Source organism: Pristis pectinata, chromosome 3, assembly GCF_009764475.1.
Source record: "Pristis pectinata isolate sPriPec2 chromosome 3, sPriPec2.1.pri, whole genome shotgun sequence".
NCBI lineage: Eukaryota > Metazoa > Chordata > Chondrichthyes > Rhinopristiformes > Pristidae > Pristis > Pristis pectinata.
The window spans coordinates 63,511,792-63,534,983 of record NC_067407.1 but is presented as its reverse complement, the minus strand read 5'-3'; the positions used below and the strand labels follow the sequence as shown (position 1 = coordinate 63,534,983).

Genomic DNA, 23,192 nt, shown 5'->3' with positions numbered 1-23,192 from the left:
CCTCCTACACTTTCTCTGCTATCTAAAATAAACTCATTATTTTCCTCTTAATCCCACTTCTGAAGGAGGAACCTAGACCTGAAGTGTTAACTGTTTCATTTCCAGCGTTTCCAGCATTTTTTGTTTTTATTTCAGATTTCCAGCATACCAGAGAGCTGTGAATCTCCTTAACTAACATGACCGAAAAAAATCATTGAGTGTAAAGTACATATCAGGATTTAATCATAATAGTCACATCAGTATCAAAAAAAAGTCCAGAAATGAAATAGAGACAGATGAAAAATGAGATCAAACTAGATTAAAGAAAAAAAATGAAAGTTCCTAATCATCTAACAATAAAAATCTAAAGGAATGATACTCCACATCTGAGATGTCGTATAGCATGATTAAACCTTATCACATGATTAAAATTTTCCTTTTGCTTGAAACAAATAAACCTGAACTTTTCTCTGGCATTAATGGTATCTTTCACTTGAGCATCTTCCACTCAAATAAATAAATGAATTTTGCAGTTATTAGTATGACAGGGAAGCTTCCAGGGTATCAAGGCAACTAAGACAGCAATTTACACATTTATCTGGGAAAGTTACTGTATGATTTACACTTGAATAACATTCAGTGCCATTAGCCTCAAGGTTATTTCTATAGCAAAATGTCAATACAAAAAAAATACATTATAGACAGGTTAAACAATAAACATAAACAGTAATGCCAAAATACTATGGTAACAATAGCTAACTCCATTTTATTTCAAATGTTGCTTCAACAACGCAATGGTTTATTCTCACAGTCTAGGTGTATTATAGATTTATTCTCACAGTCTATAGAGCAGGAAAAAAACTTTAAATTAACCTGAACTCTGCCCTCAAAGTAAATACAACTCTGGAAGATATGACTACTTCCAAATATTAGGTGATTCCTCCCTTCAGCAAATCTTTTATAAATTTAAGCAGTTTATACTTATAAAAGCAAAAATAAAACACATAATAACATTTCACACAATTAAAATTGGTGACCATTGTTCAGTTAAATATTCCAGGAATTCAATATTACAAATGGATTTAATTCACAATCAAATGCACTTAGCAAATCCACATTTAATCATTATAGGGAGTATGATGGGTTCAGGGAAATATTCCACTTCAGGTAGAAAAGAAAGCTGTCAGCATTACAATGTCATCAAAACATTTTAAAAGTTTACTTACTTAATACTTAAAAACAATAATTCACAACGTATTATTTTAATTATCATACGTGACATGGTACTTGAAGTTATTTTTACGAATGTTTATAACTGACATAGACGTGGAGATCAAAAGTATTTTCATCTGTGTTATTGAACTACAATACTTAAAAGTGAATGAGAACACTCATAAAATCAGACCATCTTAAAATATTTTAAATGAATTGGTTTTACTTGAATTTTTTTTGAGATGCTCTTTTTTTTAAATACCATTTTACTCCATTGACCATCTCTATAGGACATCCTTCACACTTTGAGGTATTTAAATATAGCAAAATATCTTTCTGCATCATCTCCATTTTAGCATCTTTGCAAATCTTTGCACCAGGCTCAAATGAAACATATCCCAGAGGAAATTGCAGAAATTCCAGCAATCACTTTTCAATCCTCCCAGACTCCAGAATGGTGCTGGAGGATTAAAAGACTGTTGAAGATGTAACATGGTTTAAAAGAAGGATAAAACAAGTAATTATAGGGCAATTAATTTAACTTCAGTGGCAGAAAAATTATTGGAAACTATTCTAAGGGCTCACATAAGCCTTTATTCAGAAAAGCACAGATTAATCAAGGTCAACGAGGATTTGAAAAGAAAAGGTCACGTCCAACAAAGGTGATTGAAAATTTTGAAGAAATGACAAGGAGGGTCAATGTAGACAGTGCATTTGATCCAGTCTACGTGGATTTTGACAAGGTCCCACATGGTAAGCTCGTGAAAGTGGTAAAAGCCCACAGGATCCAAGGGAAGGTGGCAAATTATTTTACTACTGATTCAGTAATAAAAAGCAAAGGGTAATGATTAATGGGTGTTTTTGTGACTGGAAGCTGTTCTGGTTCAACGGGGTGCTTTAGGTCCCTTGTTACTTACAAATTAGATTAATTATTTGGACCTAAAGAATATAATATATATTAATGATTTGTATATGATAAGAAAGTTAGTAGATTATAAATATTGCACTGTGCTTGACAGTGAGGAGGAAATTCAGACTGCAGGAAAGTATGGATGGTCTGATCTATTGGGTAAGAGTGGCGTGGAACTTAATTCAGAGAAATACAAGGAAATGCATTTGGGGAAGTGCAACATGGCAAGGAAATACATAATAAGTGGCAGGTTACTCAGTCATGCAGAGGAACAAAGGGACCTTGAATGTAAGTTTCAACTTTAAATGTAAATGCAAGATCCTTAAAAGGTAAGAAAACAAGTCAGTATGATGGTTAAAAAGTCATAGGGGATGCTTTCTCTTATTGGCTGAAAACAGAGAATATACGAGCAGGGAGGTTAGGCTGGAACTAAATACAACACTAGTTAAGTTACAGGTTAAGTACTGTGCAATCTGTTCACCACATACAGAAAATGTGATTGCACTGGAGACGATGCAGAGGAGATTTACGAGAATGTTACTTGGACTGTAAAGTTGCAGCTCTGATTAAAAAAAAATGGAATAAGCTAAGGCAACAAATGGCAGAGCAGCTCAGCGTGTCAAGCAACATCTGAGGAGGCAAAGGGATGGTCGACATTTAAGGTCGAGACGCTTCATCAGGACTGAGAGTGTGGAGGGAAGATAATCAATATAAAGAAGTGAGAGGGAGGGATAAGATGGGGGTTGGTAGGTGATAGGTGGAATAAGGAGAGGTGAGGTGGGTGATGATGGGTAGATGGAGTCAGGTAGAGTGGGAGAAGGGTTAGTTCTGAGACAGGGGCTGGTGGATGTCAGGTGGAAACAGATAAGGGAAAAAAAATGAGCAGACGGAGCCGGGGGAGGAGAGGAGCATGGTAGAGATGGAGGCTGGGAGGTGATCCTCGTCTCTACCTTCCCCCTCCCCTCTTCCCACAGGATCCCTCTGCTTATTTTTTTCCCTTATCTATTTCTACCAATCATCCACCAGCCTCCATCTCGAAACTCCCCCCTCCCCCAGATGGCTCCATCTGTCAATCATCCCCCACCTCACCATCTCATCCCTCCTGCTCACCTCTTTAGACTGGCCATCTTTCCTCTACACTCTCATTCCTGATGCAGGGTCTCGACATTAAACATTGACCATCCCTTTGCCTTCACCAATGCTGCTTGACCTGCTGAGTTCCTCCAGCAGTTTGTTTTTTGCTCCATATTCCAGCAACTGCAGTCTCTCATGTCTCTTGAATAAGCTAGGGTTGTTTTCTTTGAAACACTGGAGCCTGAAGGGATTCAATTAAAGTGTATAAAATTTTGAGTAGCCTTGATAAAATAAGCAGTATCCACCTCCCCTCATTAAAGAGTCAATAACCAGTCAGCATAGACTTAAGGAAATTGATAGAAGGATTGGTGGGGAGATGGGGAAAGTTTTTTTTGCCCACCCACATGGTGGTAAGGATTTGGAAAACTCTTGACTGAACATGTGGTGGGAGGCAGAAACCTTCATCACATTTAAATGTGAACAGCTGTGACCTGCAGGGATACGGACTTGGTACTGGAAGGTGGGATTAAGTTGGATAGATCTTAGAGGCATAGACAAGATAGACAGTAAGAAATGTTACCCCACGGTAGAGGTGTCCAAGACGAGAGGATGTTAGTTTATAGTAAGATATTTAGAAAGGATCCAAGAAAGAACTTTTTTTTACATCTAGAGAGTGGTTGAAGTAAGGACTGCACTGCCTGACAGAGGTACTCCCACAACATTTAAGAAGCATCTGGACAAGGGAAAATAGGCTATGGATCAAGTCGTGGTCAATGTGATTAGTCTACATGGGTACTTGATGGTGAGCAGAGACATTGTGGGCCAAAAAGCTATTTCTGTGTTGTATGACTTTAAGACTGGCGCAAACAAAATGTGATAATTGCCAACTTCCATGTCATAAATATTCTAAGATTCCTATGAACTAGGTTGAATCAAGGTATAATTTAGCAATAACTTCCTTTATATACATTTGCTATCTGTAAATCAAAACAACTTCATATTAAGAGTTGTTCTGGTGGTATTTTCTCACGACTTTACTGAATAACTGGTGCAAGAAAAGATATCCATTTAGGGATCATGAGACTTGGGAGAGGACTCCTCAAAGTCCTGCATGCAATGTTATGGCTAGTGAGAGCATATTTTTGTAATAAGTCTACCCAAATGTATCAAGTCCAAGAACAATTAGCACTCTGCACCAAAACTAAAACATCTGCAGCAAACTTAGACATTTACCCCCATTAAATTCTCTGGAACTTACTGATGTCAAGGCAGGCCCTGCTTAATACCTTTCTCAGCTCACATCTCATTTCCCAGTTTTACAAATCATTTAGAGTGAATACACCATTATAATAAAAATATATTTGTAAAATTCTTTCATTTTTACCCAAATTTTAAAAAATATTGTGTTAATAATAGCCCACTGGGGCGGCACAATAATAATAAGTTATTATGTTCCACAAGTACTCACCAAAAAAAATTCACCCTTCCTTTGTTGTCATATTGCTTGCAAGTTCAACTCATCACACTGGCCCTGAAATTAAAACAACAAATATCTGAATGCCAAAAGCTGCATTATATGCAAGAAAATTAACTTTTTTTTTGGACTGAAAAGGCATTACTACTTCCCTTAGATCTTCATCCTACCTACCACAAACCCCCTTACTCACCCTTTTCACTCAAACTCTGTTTGAGGTTGGAATATATCAATCATTCATTTAATAGATTTTAAGAGTTCCCCAAGATAGCTTAGTTTTGGAGTGTCCCACTTAAATTATATTGATGGCTATCCAAGCCAAATCAGTCACAAAAAGAAACTACGAAGACTGCCATTAACTCATAGTTGTTATGAAGACATCCGGCATAGAGTTGGAGTTACTGCTTTATTTAGCTTCACCTCCAACAAAATCCCATTACTCTAATCCTCAAAGCTGTGAAGTACTTGAATGTGAACTGTCAATTGGTCAAGTCTAAATCATCACAGTTTAACAGGAGTTCAAGTGCATACAGCAGCAACTGGGCTTTTCAATCTATGTGACGACAAAAGTCATATTCAGTATTCAAAATTGCTGCTTTTGTCATGCTTCAAGGAGGGAGGTTATTAAACAGAGATCTATAAAACACCAGACAGATTTAATTAGGTTCAGCGAAACACAATTTTTGTCAGCCGACTGGGATCCACTCAAGGCTTTTGGGAAAGTGCTTTGAAATATTCTTGCAAATGCCTTCAACAGCTCAACACCATTCTCCTAAACCTTCTGATCTGGGTGGGATGGCAAACAAACACTGAATTTTCTTACTGAATTTCAAAAAGAAAATTGCATTTAAGATGATAAGAAACAGATGCACAAATAGGCTATTTGGTCTTCTCTGATATTCGGTAAAATAGTGGCTGACCTTTAAGCTCAACACTACTTTCCAACATAAACCCCAGATTCCTCAACTTTCTTCAATATCTGAAAATTTATTGGGAGAGAACTATTAATGGACAGTAATGATAGTCAACTAGAACATCTTGCCAAAGTGTTATTCAACAGGAATTAAAATACAAAATGCTGTAAATATTCAATGGGTCAATCCACAGAGAGAGAAACAGAGTTAATGTTTCAGATTAATGAGTTTTTAAAATCAGAACTGAGAAAAGTTAGGGATAAAGATGCAGAAAAAGTATGAAAGGAGGTGGGAACAAAAGGGAGCGACATTAATAGGTGGAAAGAGAGAGTTTATTTGAGAAAATGGACGACAGTACTAGGTGAAGGGTGGGAAATGGACCTGTAAAATCAGAAATCTGGAAACTACGCAAATGGGAAAAAGAGAATAATTAGCTGAAATTAACATAAGTTAAAAAAATGAATGCTAAAATTCTAAAATCTAAATGAATTCAGCAACTTCAAATAATCAGCAATGCTGAGTCTGGAACTCTTTGAAGAAACTTGTTGAAATACGATAAGCAGTTCCTTGAACTTACATCAAACTTTGATGTAATAGAGACGAAAAACAGCAGTCAGAGTGGGAATGGAAGAAGAATTAAAGTGAGAGGTGACTAAAAGCTCAGGATCATACTTGCATAAAGAGAGATGTTCCTCCACAAAACAAAAAGTCTGCATTGCATGACGTAGCCATTTACTTGTACTTATTTCAATTTATCAGACAACTTTTGAGATGGTCTCCACATTGGGAAGACCAAGCTTTTCAGAGTATTGTTGTTCAGTCTGCATATACGATTCCAAGCTTCCAGTTGTCTGTCCTTTTAATTCTCCTTCACTCCTCTGCCCTCCTGCACCATTCCAACAAAGGTCAATGTAAGGTAGAGAAACCACACCTCACCTTTTGACTAGGAACATTAAAAGCTTCAAGATTTAACAGAGTTTAACAGTTTCATATAATCATCATTGCTATTTCAGATTTCCTGCATTAACAGTATTTAACATCAATTTCTGATGTCCTCATTAAAATCTCCTCTGGACTGTTTTTGTTTCCTGGTCTCAATACCACTCTTTTAACCTTGCCTTATCAATCCTTTCAAGATTTGATTTCTTCTGCCTCTGCCTACACCCTATTAAAGAACTTTCTTGCTGATCTCTCTTCCCTGCGTCTTAAAAACTCACGTATTTCCAACTTTTCCCACTTCTCAGAAAAGGTCACCAATGGTTTATAATTTAATTTTTTTTCAACAAATGCAGCCAGACTTTCCCGAGTATTTCCAGCATTTTGTGTTGTAATCTCAGATTTACAAAAAGCACGCATTTTTTTGAGAAAATGTGATTTATCATTTTTTGGTTGAATCAATACATTTTTGGCTTCAATTAGACAACCATTGTTTTTGGACTCCAGTTCAACCAGTGTTTTGGCTGCATCTTTGAGCCAATGTAGATCTTTAATTTGTAACATCAGGTGATCCATCTATTATCAATGCACAATGCCACTGATTAAGTAAAGCCTAACCGCTACAGATTCCTCAGAATAATTATTACTTCCCCAAATACCAATGCGCTTCCTGTTTTGCTAATTGTCAGAATCAACTTCCATTTTGTCAACTTAATCAATTGTGTATTATACTCTGTATCTCAGCATACAAAGCAAGCTGAACAGTACACTAATGGTCTTTTATCACAATGATCTAGGTTAAAATTAAGCCATTGTGTTTTTTGGTTGTACTGACCAACAAGAAATTAATTCAGACAGTCTTAATTCACTGTTGTGTATGAATATCCAAGCATAAAACTTCATCTAAAATCAGCATCAAACTGATAACATTTGTTAAGACCACAATGGCTCTTCGCGGTAGCATAGTGGTTAGCATAATGCTTTACAGCACCAGCAACCCGGGTTCAAATCTGGCCACTGTCTGTAAGGAGTTTGTACGTTCTCCCCGTGTCCGTGTGGGTTTCCTCCGGGTGCTCTGGTTTCCTCCCACATTCCAAAGACGTACAGGTTAGGAAATTATGGGCATGCTATATTGGCACCAGAAGCGTGGCAACACTTGCAGGCTGCCCCCCAAAATCACGACGCAAAAGATGTATTTCACTGTGTGTTTCGATGTACATGTGACTAATAAAGATCTTATCTTATCAGTTTACTTAATGTGGCAAATACATAAACATCACACTGATACAGTAGGATGGAATTTCAATTTGGAGCCAAGGTACACTGATCCAATAGAAAAGATGGACCATGTCTCAGTACTTCACCTTGCTGAACATGGCACAAGCTCCAACAATAATGGAATTGGAATCGATTTATTTTTGTCACATATCTAGGTACAGTGAAAAACTTGTCTTGCGTACTGTTCATAGGGATCAATTCATTACACAATGCATTGAGGTAGTACAAGGTAAAATAATACAGAATGCGGACTAAAAGTGTCACAGCTACAGAGAAAGTGCAGTGCAAGAAGACAATAAGGTGCAAGGTGATAACAAGGTAGATTGAGAGGTCAAGAGTCCATTTTATCATACTAGGGAACAGAATAGTCTTATAACAGCAGCATGAAAGCTGTCCTTGAGCCTGGTGGTACATGCTTTCAGGCTTTTGTATCTTCTGCCTGATGGGAGGGGGGAGAATAAAGAATGTCCTGGGTGGGTGGGGCCTTTGATTATGCTGGCTACTTTACCAAGGCAGCGAGAAGTACAGACAGAGTCCATAGAGGGGAAGCTGGTTATGGTGATGTACTGAGCTGTGTCTACCACTCTCTGCAGTTTCCTGCCATCCCGGACAGAGCAGCTGCCATACCAAGCTGTGATGCAACCAGTTAGGATGCTTTCTATGGTGCATCGATAAAAGTTGATGAGTGTCAAGTGGGACATGCCAAATTTCTTTAACCTCCTGAGGAATTAGAGGTGCTGGTGAGCTTTCTTAGCTATGGCGCCTAAGTGGTTGGACCAGGACAGGCTATTGGTGATGTTCACTCCTTGGAACTTGAAGCTCTCAACCCTCTCGACCTCAGCACTGTTGACGTAGACAGGTGTATGTGCACCACCCTCCTTCCTGAAGTCACTGACCAGCTCTTTTGTTTTGCTGACATTGAGAGAAAGGTTGTTGACATATCACCATGTCACTAAGCTCTCTATCTGCTTCCTGTACTCAGACTCATCATTATCTGAGATACGGCCCACTACATTGGTATCATCTGCAAACTGGTATATGGCATTACAGCAGAATCTGGCCACGCAGTCATGAGTGTACAGAGAGTAGAGTAGGGGCTGAGGACACAGCCTTGTGGGGTAACAGTCTTGAGAATCATCGTGCCAGAGGTGTTGCTGCCTATCCTTATGACTGCAGAAGTCAAGGATCCAGTTGCAGAGGGAGGTGTTGAGTCCCAGGCCTCGGAGTTTGGTGATGAGTTTGCTTGGAATTATAGTATTGACGGCGGAGCTGTAGTCAATAAACAATAGTCTAACGTAGGTGCCTTTACTGTCCAGATGCTCCAGAGATAAGTGTAGGGCCAGGGAGATGGCATCTGCCATAGACCTGTTTCGATGGTAGGCAAATTGCAGTGGGTCGAGGCTTTCCGGGAGGCTGGAGTTAATGCGTGCAGTGACCAGCCTCTCCAAGCACTTTATGATGGTGGATGTCAGAGCCACCAGGCGGTAGTCATTAAGGCACATTACCTTGTTTTTCTTAGGCACCAGGATGATGGTGGTCTTCTTAAAGCAGGTGAGAACCTCAGATTGAAGCAGGGAGAGGTTAAAAATGTCTGCAAATACCCTCGCCAGCTGATCTGAACAGGATCCGAGAACACGGCTAGGGACACCATCCGGGCCAGATGATTTCCACGGGTTCACTCTCTGGAAGACTGATCTTATGTCCTCAACAGTGACCATGGGTTCAGGTTCATTGGTGACTGTCAGGGTGGGTGGTGACATACCAATCCCCTTCTGTTCAAAACATACACAGAATGGGATGCACGGTTGTCAACAATGCTCCCGACTTAGTTTTGTAGCCCATTATAGCATGTAAACCCTGCCACGACTGATGGCTGATCTGGGACTTGATTTTGGACTGATATTGTCTCTTGGCATCTCTGATAGCTTTACGGAGGTCATATCTCAATTTCTTGTAAAGGTCAGGGTCACCTGATTAAAATGTTGCAGTCCTGGACTTCAGTAGGGAGTGGATCTCCCAGTTCATCCATGGTTTCTGATTTGGGAACACCCAGTTTGTCCTCTTTGGTACACAATCCTCAACACACTTGCTGATGAAGTCCGTGATGGTGGTGACAGACTCATCTAGGCTGGCAGCTGAGTCGTTTAACATGGACCAGTCCACTGACTCAAAGCAGTCATGTAGAAGCTCATCTATTTCTTCAGACCAACACTGTATGACTTTCTTTACTGGATCCTCCCATTTCAGCTTCTGTTTTTACGCAGGGAGAAGGAGCACAGCCTGGTGGTCTAATGGTTCCAAGAGAAAACATTTCATAGCACCAACCATCTTTCATGGATACTACGACCAAATTTCCAATCTAGAGTATTTTTCGTTCAGTGCACAAACTCCATTGTCACTCTCAAATTCTGTATCAAATAACTTCTAGAATAAATGAAACTTAATTCTTTAATTACAATCAATTTAGTCAATTTTTTTGCTAAGATAACTAAACCATTCAATATTTTGAATGGGGCAAATGTAAAAAGTAACAATTGGAATTCATTGTCAAAACCCCATATTATTAAATAAGTTGAATAGCTTTAGACCAAGAATACTGTCATTAACACTTTTTTATTTGAAAAATATACCTTACAAGTTAACTGTAGCTATAAAGAAAAATAATTTGTACTTAGTTTATATTCACTCAAGCAATAATATGTTTCCTTTAAAGTGTCAGGATCATTGACGTATACATGTTGTAGTCATCGTGAGAGGGATTAACAAGGCAGGTGTCAAGAAGCAGTTTTCTTTTTAAATACAGAATCTGGATCTGAGGGACTTATCTCAGGATAAATTGTTGATAAGGAGAAATTTCTTCACGTCAGCAAATGTAAATCTTTGGCATTTCCCCCACCCTCACACATGGTAGCGTAGCGGTTAACGCGACGCTATTACAGCGCCAGCGATCGGGGTTCGATTCCCGTTGCTGTCTGTAAGGAGTTTGTACATTCTCCCGCGTCTGCATGGGTTTCCTCCGGGTGCTCCGGTTTCCTCCCACATTGCAAAGACGTACGGGTAGGTTAATTTGGGTTTAAAATGGGCAGCGCGGACTAGTTGGGCCGGAAGGGCCTGTTACCACGCTGTAAATAAAATTTAAAAATTTAAAACCGTGATAGCACAGTCACTGTGTATTGTAGGAGAAAAATCAACAGATATTTGGACATTAAATAAATCAGAGGATGTAGGGTTTGGGCAAAAAAAGTGAGATTAAGGAATGGTATTAGCCACAATATTATGAATGACAGCAGCCATGATGACATGAATGCCAGTACATGGAAAATCTTTTATCCTTTTTAGCCATGATTAGCCATTGGTTTAAATCGTTTGATTACCTCACACCTTCAATTATCTCCCCTACACAGCACCGTTCTTCAAAATTTTCTCTTCATACTAATGAATGCAGATGGTATGCACCCAAATTATTTTATACTAGAATTCTTCTTTTAAACATTGTTTTCAGTATCAGGGGAAATGAAGATAGTAATATAAAGAAAATGTACTCAACTGCAAGGCAAATATTGTTTGAAACTTGTAGGAAATGAACTGGAGATCCTAGGATTCATGCACACATTTTGGAAGGTAGCAGGACAAGTTGAGATGGATATGAAAAAAAAACCATGTGGGATCTTGTGATAGAGAAGCAGAGGTGTGGAGTACAAAGTGATATAAATAGTTATAACCCACTGTTTAGGCCTCAAGGGAAATACTTTGTCCAGTTCGTGGGTACTGTTATCTTATAAGTACATAAAGACCTTGGAGATGATGCAGAGCAGGAAGTTCAATAACAGGAAGGCACAGAGTTATGATAATTGATGAAAGAATCAAAGAATATTGGAAAAAATTTTGGTATGGCAAGTTATGATGATTTGGAATGTGCTTTCTAAAAGCATATGTTACGGACTCAGTGAAAGTCCCTTTAAGATAGAGAGTGTGTGTGTATGTGTGTGTGGGGCGTGCTTACGTCAATAGAAGATAAAGGACGTAATGACGTTGTTGAAGAAGAAGAAGAAGAGAGAGAGAAGGGAGAGAGACACCAGCCTGCTTGTTTTCTCTATCGATGGATGAGAAACAATAACTGTGTTTGCCACTGAAATCCATGTATGGAAGTTGGAAGTAATCCGGTGGAGTTCACTTTGTTGCTGACCTGTAGAAGGAAACAGGTATTTGTATGTGGACGACCACGGTTCGGATGCTTTTCGGGGTGAGGAAGTCACTACCGAGTAAACACTGAAGTGTCGTTTGGGTTCCATCGTGGAACATTTGGATTTCGTATGTACTCTCTCTATGTTTTTCTACATCTACATCTTATCTTCAGACAACGGTGGTTGTTGAAGAAGCCCTTGCTCATGTTTCACCTTATGGCTTGCGGAACTGAACTTTAAGAACCATTCCGGAACTGGGAGTTTTGGACTTTGTCACACACACACATGAAGAGTTTAGTTTTGGGGTTAACGTTCGAGGTTCAACATTCTTGAATTCTAACATACTAACATTTTTTTAAACTTTTATTTTACGTATTATCATAAGTAGTGATTAATAAAATAGTTTTTAACACTGAATCATGCTCAGTGTGTTTCTTTTGTTGCTGGTTTGTGACAAAATTGGGGGCTCGTCCGGGATAGTTCCCAAGGTTAACGAGTGTCGTCTGGGATTGTACCCCAGATTGACGAGATTAGTTCGAGATTCAATCCAAAGATTTTTGAGGGAGGTCTGATAAATTCTTTTTAATTGGCTTGTGTGTGTGGAAACCTGCAGCAATGGATATTAAGGCATTTTTGGAGTCACCAACCCAAAAGGGATTGGAGGTGGCGAAAAAGGATGATCTGATAAAGATTGCTACAAGGCTAAACCTTACAGAAGTAAAGCAGTCTATGAGAAAGGCAGATATTCAGAGATTGATAGCTGGCCATTATGTGGAAAAGAAGGTGTTTGAGAAGGAAGTGTTAAAACAGTTTCCTGGCAGTGAAATAGCAATTTCTGAGGCACAGGTGCAGCTGGCAAAGATAGAAGCTGAACGAGAACAAACCCAGTTAAAGATAGAGGCTGAACGAGAACAAACCCAGTTAAAGATAGAGGCTGAACGAGAGCAAAAGAGATTAGAGGCCGAATGAGAACAAAATAAATTAGAGGCCGAACGAGAGGAAAAGAGATTAGAGGCCGAACAAAAGAAATTAGAGACTGAACAAAAGCTAACTCAGATGAAGATAGAGGCTGATCTAGCAATGAAGCAGATGGAATTGAAGAGGATGGAGCTGGATAGTGAGGAGAAGGAGAAACAGAGGCAGCATGAGTTACAAATGAAGCGTAGGAGTTCGGAATCTGATTCTGATGATGGTTTTTCAGCCAGCAGGGAGGTTCGATTAGTCCCTCCGTTTGAAGAAGATCAGGTTGATCAGTATTTCCAACATTTTGAAAAGGTTGCTGTGAGTTCAAACTGGCCAAGGAAAGGATGGGCTCTTATGGTACAGAGTGTGATTAAAGGTAAAGCTCAAAAAGCTTATTCTGCTTTGTCTGTTGAGGATGCAGCTGATTATACCAAGGTAAAACAAGCTATATTGAAGGCCTATGAATTGGTCCCTGAGGCTTATAGACAAAAATTCAGAGACTTGAGGAAATCTGCAGATCAGACTTATATGGAATTTGCCAATGGAAAGAGAATATGTTTTGAACGATGGTGCCTGGCTAAAAATGTAGATGGGGATTACGATAAATTGACAGAATTGATACTGGTGGAAGACTTTAAAAGATGTGTTCCAGCTGAATTAACAACATATTTAAATGAAAAGGCAGTGGAAACTTTACAAGAAACTGCTAGGTTGGCAGATGATTATGCTTTAACCCATAAATCCAAATGGGGACAACCTAAAACCTTTCAAAAGAGTTACAAAGACAATCCAGGTAAACCGGAGATTAAATTGGGAGGTAATCAAAAAGGAAAGGATGAAAAGAAGCCAGGGCTGGAGAAACCTGTTGAGCGTACTTGTTATTACTGTAGGAAACCTGGCCACGTGATATCTAATTGTGCCCTTTTGAAGAAAAAGAAGGAAGCTGGGCCCAATGCTTGCTTTCAGGCAATTAAAAATCAAAAAGGTTCAGGAGATGCTGTTAAAGATCAGTCCTTGCAAGAGGGAAAAGCGGAAAAGTTGGAGGAGGTGAGAAAAGAATTCCGTTCGTATGTATCAGAGGGTTTTGTTTCACTGAATGATGAGTCACCCCAGGTGCCAGTGAAAATTCTTAGAGATACTGGGGCTAGTCAATCTCTCTTGCTGGACAGTGTTTTAAATTTTGGTGAAGAAAGTGACACTGGTGAAGTAAATCTAGTACGAGGCGTTACAGGTGAGACCATGTCTGTCCCTTTTCACAGGGTGATTTTAAAGTCAAAGTTCGTAGAAGGACCAGTTGAGATAGGGATAAGACCTAGTTTGCCAGTGGAAGGAGTTTCTTTGTTATTGGGAAATGACCTTGCAAATGGAGAAAGTGATCCTGTGGTACGGTTAACAACCAAACCAAGGATTGATGAGTCTGAGGATGATTCAGATGTTTACCCATCATGTGCGGTGACTCGAGCTAGAGCTAAAGAATTAGCCAAGACAGACAGTCCGGTGCAGTCTGATGTAGTTCCTTGTGACAGTCCTAAACAGGAAGAAAATTTTGATGCCTTATCTGAGACTTTTCTGTCTTCACTGGAGGATCAACATCCTTACAGTGAGCCTGAATTTAAAGATTTGTCTTTGTCGAGGAAGGATTTCATGGTGGAACAGACAAAGGACCCTGAGTTGACAGAATTGAAAGAAAAAGCACTCTCATGTGAGGAGATTGAAAAGGTGCCAACTGGATACTATGTCAAAAATGGAGTGTTAATGAGGAAATGGAGACCTCCTCATGTTCCTGTTACTGAGGAATGGGAAGTTATTCATCAGGTTGTTGTTCCAAAAGTTTATAGGGATGAGATTTTAAACCTGGCCCATAGTATGCCTTTGGGTGGTCATTTTGGTGTGAATAAAACTGTAGGGAAGATCTTGAAACAATTCTATTGGCCTGGTTTGAGAAAAGATGTGGTGATGTTTTGTCGAACCTGCCACACATGTCAGATGGTAGGTAAACCAAATCAAAAACCCCCTGTGGCTCCTTTGAAACCAATTCCTGCTTTTGGTGAACCCTTTTCGAAGGTGATTGTGGACTGTGTTGGCCCATTACCAAAGTCTAAGACTGGAAATCAGTATTTGTTAACCATCATGTGTGCCACTTCTAGATTTCCAGAGGCAATACCCCTTAGAAATATTAAGGCCAAGACGGTGTCAAAGGCTCTTGTAAAATTTTTTACCTTGTTTGGTTTGCCAAAAGAAATCCAATCTGATCAAGGTAGTAATTTTATGTCAAAAATTTTTCAACAAATAGTCTATGAGCTGGGAGCAAAGCAGATTGTATCATCTGCATATCACCCAGAATCTCAAGGAGCTCTGGAGAGATTTCATTCTACTCTCAAAAATATGCTGAAGACTTATTGCTTTGAAAACACCAAGGATTGGGACGAAGGGATCCATTTACTTTTGTTTGCCGTTAGAGAATCGATCCAGGAGTCAATCGGATTTAGTCTGTTTGAGCTTGTGTTTGGACATAGGGTGAGAGGACCTTTGGAGTTGTTAAGAGAGCAATGGGTTAATGAGGAAGTTCACTTGAGTCTGTTGGACTATGTCCAAAAATTTAAAACTCGGTTGGAGAGAGTCTGCCAGCTAGCGAGAGAGAATCTGAAAACAAGCCAGATAAGAATGAAGACATATTTTGATAGACGTGCTCGGCCTAGGACATTCGCAGTGGGGCAAAAGGTATTGGTATTTTTCCCTAGCCAAAATAATCCCTTGCAAGCTCGTTTTTCTGGACCCTATGTTATTGAATCTCGAGTGACTGATCTAACATATATAATCAAAACACCAGATAGACGCAAGAAAACACAACTCTGTCATGTAAACATGCTAAAACCTTATTATGAGAGGGATTCAGTTGTGGCCTTGGTGGATGGTGAAAAGGTTGTTTCCAGAATGCCTGATGTTGATGTTGAGGAAGGCCAATTTAGACCAAATATTGTTCCATCGAAACTGAAAAACCAAAATATCCTGGAGAACCTTGAAACGAAGTTGGACCATTTACAAGTTTCACAAAAACAACAGATGAGAGAATTAATTTTAAAATTTAAAAATCTGTTCCCAGATGTTCCAAACAGAACATCGATAATTACCCATGATGTTGATGTTGGGGATGCAAAACCAATCAAACAACACCCATATCGAATGAATGTGGAAAAAAGTAAACTTGTTGATCAGGAAATAAAATACATGTTGGAAAATGATATTATTAGACATTCTACTTCAAATTGGAGTTCGCCCTGTGTTATTGTACCTAAACCTAATGGAACTGTTAGATTTTGCACAGATTACAGGAAAGTGAATGCTGTAACAAAGTCAGATGCTTACCCTATTCCTAGGGTGGATGATTGCATAGACAGAGTGGGAAAGGCAAAATTTCTTACAAAGATTGACCTATTAAAAGGGTACTGGTGTGTTCCATTAACAGATAGAGGACGGGAGATTTCAGCCTTTGTAACCCCTTCTGGATTGTATGAATACAATGTTTTGCCATTTGGAATGAAAAATGCTCCGGCAACATTTCAAAGAATGATTAATTCAGTGATTCATGGGTTAAAACATACAGATGCCTACATTGACGACTTAGTGACTGGGAATGATACTTGGGAAGATCACATCTCTGCGTTAGAAAGGTTGTTTGAAAGACTTTCCAAGGCTAACCTTACAGTTAACTTGGCTAAAAGTGAATTTGGCCATGCCACTGTGACGTATCTTGGTTATGTTGTAGGTCAAGGCAAGCAAGCTCCTGTTCAGGCAAAAGTTCAAGCAATATCTGAGTTCCCTATTCCCACAGGTACGAGGACTGTTAGAAGATTTTTGGGAATGGTTGGATATTATCGAAAATTTTGTAAAAGTTTTGCTGATATTGCTCTTCCCCTAACTAATCTTCTGAAGAAGGGAGTAAAGTTTGTTTGGACAGATTCTTGTCAAGAAGCATTTGAGAAGCTGAAAGCCATTTTATGCTACCATCCTGTGCTCAGAACACCTGACTTTGAAAAGCCATTTTCATTAGCAGTAGATGCCAGTGATGAAGCTGCAGGAGCTGTGTTGTTGCAGAAGGGTGACCTTGATGATATTGACCATCCTGTAGCTTACTTTTCAAAGAAATTTAATGAGCATCAAAAGAATTATTCCACCATAGAGAAAGAATTACTGTCGCTTGTTTTAGCCTTGCAACATTTCAGTGTATATGTTTGCACCGCTCAGAAACCATTGACTGTGTATACAGATCATAACCCATTGGTGTTTCTGAGCCGAGTCAAAAACAAGAACAGAAGGCTGTTAAACTGGAGTTTAATTTTGCAAGAGTTTGATCTCATGATAACTCACATTAAAGGCAAAGATAATGTGATTGCTGATTGTCTTTCCCGATGTTAAATGGGAAACATGTATCTGTACTAATCTGATAGTCTGTAGTTGTGTAGCATGATAATTATTAACATTACTAACTGTATGCGCGGTTAAAATTTTCTTGGAAAAATTTTTTTTTTAGGTGGGAGGTGTTACGGACTCAGTGAAAGTCCCTTTAAGATAGAGAGTGTGTGTGTATGTGTGTGTGGGGCGTGCTTACGTCAATAGAAGATAAAGGACGTAATGACGTTGTTGAAGAAGAAGAAGAAGAGAGAGAGAGAAGGGAGAGAGACACCAGCCTGCTTGTTTTCTCTATCGATGGATGAGAAACAATAACTGTGTTTGCCACTGAAATCCATGTATGGAAGTTGGAAGTAATCCGGTGGAGTTCACTTTGTTGCTGACCTGTAGAAGGAAACAGGTATTTGTGTGTGGACGACCACGGTTCGGATGCTTTTCGGGGTGAGGAAGTCACTACCGAGTAAACACTGAAGTGTCGTTTGGGTTCCATCGTGGAACATTTGGATTTCGTATGTACTCTCTCTATGTTTTTCTACATCTACATCTTATCTTCAGACAACGGTGGTTGTTGAAGAAGCCCTTGCTCATGTTTCACCTTATGGCTTGCGGAACTGAACTTTAAGAACCATTCAGGAACTGGGAGTTTTGGACTTTGTCACACACACACACGAAGAGTTTAGTTTTGGGGTTAACGTTCGAGGTTTAACATTCTTGAATTCTAACATACTAACATTTTTTTAAACTTTTATTTTACGTATTATCATAAGTAGTGATTAATAAAATAGTTTTTAACACTGAATCATGCTCAGTGTGTTTCTTTTGTTGCTGGTTCGTGACACATAGTAGAAACAGATTCAGGAGTATCAAAAATGAATTAGATACTTAAAAAGGGAAAAAGTGCAGGGATAATGGGGAAAATCATGCAATGAGACTAACTGGACAGTCATCATGGTTAAATAGCTTCTCCATGTGTTTGACTATTTTGTCTTCCAATTTAAACTAATGAAGAACTGATCACAAAACCTTTAGCCACTGAAAGGCTATAGAAGAAATGAATATAAAATGAAATCTACAGATCTAGAAATACCATTCATTCCAACTGCTCTACATTATATTTATATTCTACAAAAGTCTCCACTCTGTCTAAATTCTACTGATCCTGTCCCCAATTCTATTCCCCTCTTTCATGCATGCATCAAAAGTGATCAGTTTAATATTTAATGTCCCCTACTCTTTTCACCCATGTAAAATCAGATTTTTCATTTCCCTCCTATCAAACCTTTTCTTAATTGTAAAAGACCTACCATTCAGTGATTTATTTTTAAAATCACAGACCTTTAAATTGCTAGAAATCTTTAACTGCTGCAGATATGCTGTTAAAAATTCTGATGAACTGTCTGTCACAAATCCATTTCATCTTTTATATCATTTACTCTATGGGCCAAATATTTTTTTCCCCTTAAGGTTTCAAGACTTTGACAGTTGTTTTGCACAAAAGTTTGGATTCATTTTGTGGAAGTAACAGATAGCTATATTTGATTAGTATTCTCTTTCAGACACAAAGCAGATTGGAGAAAAGCTATATTTTAGACCATCGTGGATGCTGTCGATTTAAGAAAGCTACTTACTAGACAACGAGAACACAGAGAGCAAAAAATAAGATGCTGGAGGAATTCAGCAGGTCAGGCAGCATCCGTAGAGAGAAATGGACAGAGAATACCTCAGGTCAAGACCCTTCACCTGAACTGAAAGATAGAGGGGAAATAGCTGTATAAAAAGGTGAGGGGAAGGGATGGAGCATGAGCTAGCAAGCAACAAGTGGATCCATTTGAGATGGGGCGATAGGCAAATGGAGGACAGCGGAGTGGAAATAGCGACAGAGGCTGGGAGGCGACAGGTGGAAGTGACAAAGGGCTGAAGATGGAATCTGATAGGAGAGGGAAGTGGGGAGGGAAAATGGGAATAGTAGGGGAGGGGAATCAGTGGGAGGAGTGTGTGGGTGATGGGCAGATGGAGTGGGTGAAGGAATGGAAAGAAACAAGGTGATGGGGGCTGAGGTAGAGTGCGGGAAGAACTGGGTAGATCAGGAGGAGAGAGAAAAGGGATGGGGGGGGGTGGTGGAAGCAGTTTACCCAAAATTGGAGAATTTCAGTGTTCATGCCATTGGGTTGTAGACTGTCCAGGCAGAATAGGAGGTGCTGTTCCTCTAGTTTGCATTTAGCCTCACCCTGTCAGTGGAGGAGGCCAAGAACTATTTCCATCTCCGGATGCTGTGACTGCTGCCCTTATCTTTCTTGGTGGTAGATATCATGGGTTTGCAAATTGCTCCTGGAGTAGCCTTGGCAAGTAACTGCAGTACATTTTGCAGATGACATACACACATTGCAGTCACAATGTGCTGGTGGTGGAGGGAATGAATTTTGAGATTTGTGGAAGAGGTGGCAATCAATCCAAGTAGGCTGCTTTGCCCTGGGTGGCCTCAAGACTCTTGAATGCTGTTGATGGTACATTCATCTCGGTAAGTGGAGAATATTTCATCATGCTACTGACTTGGTGCTTGCTGATGGCTGAAATGCTTTAGGATATCAGGAGACGAAGTTACTCACTTAGTGCAGTACACCCAGCCTCTGACCTGCTCTTTTAGCCGAAGTGCTTGTCCAGTTGCGTTTCTGGTCAGTGATGGCCCACCCACCACCCTCGCCCAGGATATTGATGGTGGGGGACCCGGCAATACCACTGGACATAAAGGGAAGGTGGTTATATGTCAAGGGCAGTCAATCTTGTCTTCTTGGTCCACATTTTGAATTTGTCCTGCTTTTAGTGAATAAGTTATTTCTAGGCAATTTTCTACATTGTCACATAAATGCACCAAAACAGCTTGCTTAGAGGCACAGCCAGTCCTGGTGGGCGAGTATTCAGAAATGCAACTGGAATGCTGTCTGGTCCACAACCTTAGCTGTATCCGGTGCTTTGAGACATTTCTTAATATTATTATGGAGCAAAATACGTTGGCTAAGGACAGTCTTCCGTGATGGTGACACTCAAGAGGAAGCCAAGATTGATCATCAACTCTGCACTTCCTGTTTAAATGTCAGTTCCTTCATTGTCCTTTTGAATGCCCTAGTAAGCTACACTTTTATAATAGCTGCTGCAAATAATTCCAACAGAATACAAATAGATACTCTGGGAAAGTATTGACCTAAGTATCTGACTCAACACACTCCACTCTGCAAAACCCTTCTCACTAACCCAAGGGAAAGCTACCCCACAGACCTGTACTGCAACAGCCAGATACAAACTTTTTAGCTTACAACCCTGCCTTCTCCAGCATCAGTCCTGTCTTGTTCCACCAGCATAACAGATTCACCATGAATGGCTGTTTAGAGTATAGTCAGGAGAGAGTAATCTGTAAATCTTCGATATTGACTCTGTGATAATGAAGTCTGTAGGTTTAAGGTCAAACACAGGCAAGGAAATTTCCTCCTGATTGCCACATACAGTATATCCTCCCTCTGCTGATGAATCAGTGCTCCACCACGTTTAACAACACTTGGGAGTCGGCAGTGAAAGTGGTAATGGCACACAATATGTTCATCATCAAGGGTGGCTTGGTAGCACTACTACTGACGGAGCTAGGCGAGTCCTGAAAGAATTGGGTACCAAAGGAGGATTACAGCAATCCATGGAAGAACTGACATGGAGGGAGAAATCTACCTGATCCTCAATCTACCCATCACAGATAAATGCGCCCACGATAGTATTGATAGGACTTACTTCTACACAAACCCTGTGGAGGGAATGTGACCCATCTTCAAACCAAGGGCATCTTCCACCCTGTTTAATGGGATGAAGCAAGAGTGTCAGCTGTTGCTCAACTGGCAGTACTTTTGCCTGACTCAAGGTTCTGGGTTCAAATCCCAGAAATATCTAGTCTGTCAATGTAATATAGAACTGGGAGAGTGCTGCAATATTCATCTTTCAGATAAGGTGTTAGAGAAGATAAAGGCCTTAGTTTATCATATAGGCATAAAATATTTCATGATATTATTTTGGAAAACAGGGAAATTATACCTGGTGTCCCCACATTATCCTTATTATTAAACAAGACTGAAGAAAATGTCAGATAATTTGATTATTAATACATTGCTGTATTGGTAGCATTTCCTACCATATAATTGTGTTTACCACTTTAGAAAAAGTACTTCATTATCTTAAAAAAACCTTTATGATATCCTGAAAGGGGCATGCACTACATAAATGCAAGTCTTTAATTTGAAACTCACTGTCCAACTTCAGTGATGTGTGCGTGATCAAGCCTCTGCATTACCAAGGAAATGTGTGTTTGTTCAGAAGATTTGTATTCCACCAAAATTTATAATCTAAATGGCTCATGAACTTCCGTCTTCAATTACCAGTAGGACAGGCAATCTTTACTCAATGAAATTTACAACTACGTAGCATGCTAGGGAACACAACAGACAAATTTAAAACAGAACATAGTGGGGAAAAAAATCAACAAGCCAGTTAGTAGCTGTGAAGTGAGAAAACCCCCTCCCTTCAACCTGCTGAATATTTCCATTTTCAGCTTCCCTAGTTTCTGCTTTATTTCAGATTTCTCGTACCTCTCATATTTGACTTTTATCCAAATATTAAACGGCAATGTACTGAAGCTACAAAGTAGCCAGGAGTATAATGCAGAGATTGTTAAAGCAACTCCAGAACCAATTGATCAGATCAAAACTCCACTGTCCTGCAAAATTCAGTAAAAGAAAAATGGTAGAGAATATTTAAACAACTTACAGGATGAGGTGTCTCCATAAACGGGGCCCAGTATGTTTGCAGCTAAGACCAAAGTGCTTGCAACCATATTCAGCCAATGACACAAACTGAATTATCCATCTCACGAAATTCCCACTGTTACATTTGTGCTTATCTTTAAGAACACTGATGAGATGGCTTGTCATCACTGCAAGTATCTAACATATCTATCATCTTCAAGTAACAACTAGACCAGATACAGGCCATGGAGAAACTTACTGCATAGTAGTGAAAAACTTAACTGTTTATAGCCTGCATATATGATAAATAGTCAATGGCCAACTTCAATGATGCCTGATCTCGCCTCTGTGTTACTAAGAAAACATGTACATTCACCAGCATAAAACAGTGGCAAAGAGGATATTGACTATCACCTAAACAGAGCTTTGGTTAAATTCTTCGTCCTTTCCAATAACATTAATTATGGACTAGGATTGTGAGAAAACCTAACAGCAACCACATGCTGATCTGCTGTCTTTGATATTAGGAGTGTGAGAGGCAGAAATACACAAACAGACAAGCTACAGCAGCGGTTGTGACCCTCAGGTGGGTTGTGAGATGTTAAAAAAAAGTCACCAAAACTGATTTTATTCACCCTACACAGAAGAGACAGAGAGAACATGAGCAAGCTGAAAAGCAAACTGACCCAAATACTCCAGGGCTTACCAAGAGTGAAATATCATTTTCTGATTACACTGGCTTTTAGGGTTTAACAAAAGTGGTTTGATTGCAGCTAAATTATATTTAGCTAGTTATTATTGTTGACTTGCGGGCAAAGTGGACCACCTGAAATTAATCCGCAAACCACTGCTCTATAGCACGTAGAAATGGCAGGAGTCTGGCATTGTTAAACAGCAGCACATTCAAGCAACAACCACTGGGTGAGAACAGAGAATTACTAATCTTTTGGCAGGAAAACTTAACCAAAGGGATGGCAATTGATGACAAATGCCTTCATGAGAAGCTTGGTCCCATCAGAGCCAAAGAACAGTTTGAGTTACATTAAAACAATGGAATATTTTTCCAAGCCAGTAATATTA

The 23,192-nt window shown here is 39.5% G+C and overlaps 2 protein-coding genes across 5 annotated transcripts in view; one reads left to right on the top strand and one right to left on the bottom strand.

Moving 5' to 3' along the window:
• The window catches only part of fam20b (FAM20B glycosaminoglycan xylosylkinase), a 131,958-nt gene that overhangs the window by 95,771 nt on the left and 12,995 nt on the right, over positions 1–23,192 (bottom strand). For all 4 annotated transcript variants that reach the window (XM_052011853.1, XM_052011854.1, XM_052011856.1 and 1 more), the window contains exon 2: positions 4,644–4,706. The gene's annotated coding sequence lies outside the window, so the exon portion shown is untranslated. The remainder of the gene's footprint in view (positions 1–4,643; positions 4,707–23,192) is intronic.
• Positions 13,531–23,192, top strand: part of LOC127568283 (uncharacterized) — a 54,889-nt gene continuing 45,227 nt past the window's right edge. Inside the window, exon 1 of the mRNA XM_052011852.1 lies at positions 13,531–17,734. Within this exon, the coding sequence (XP_051867812.1) occupies positions 14,164–17,340 (3,177 nt within the window). The 5' untranslated portion in view covers positions 13,531–14,163 and the 3' untranslated portion in view covers positions 17,341–17,734. The remainder of the gene's footprint in view (positions 17,735–23,192) is intronic.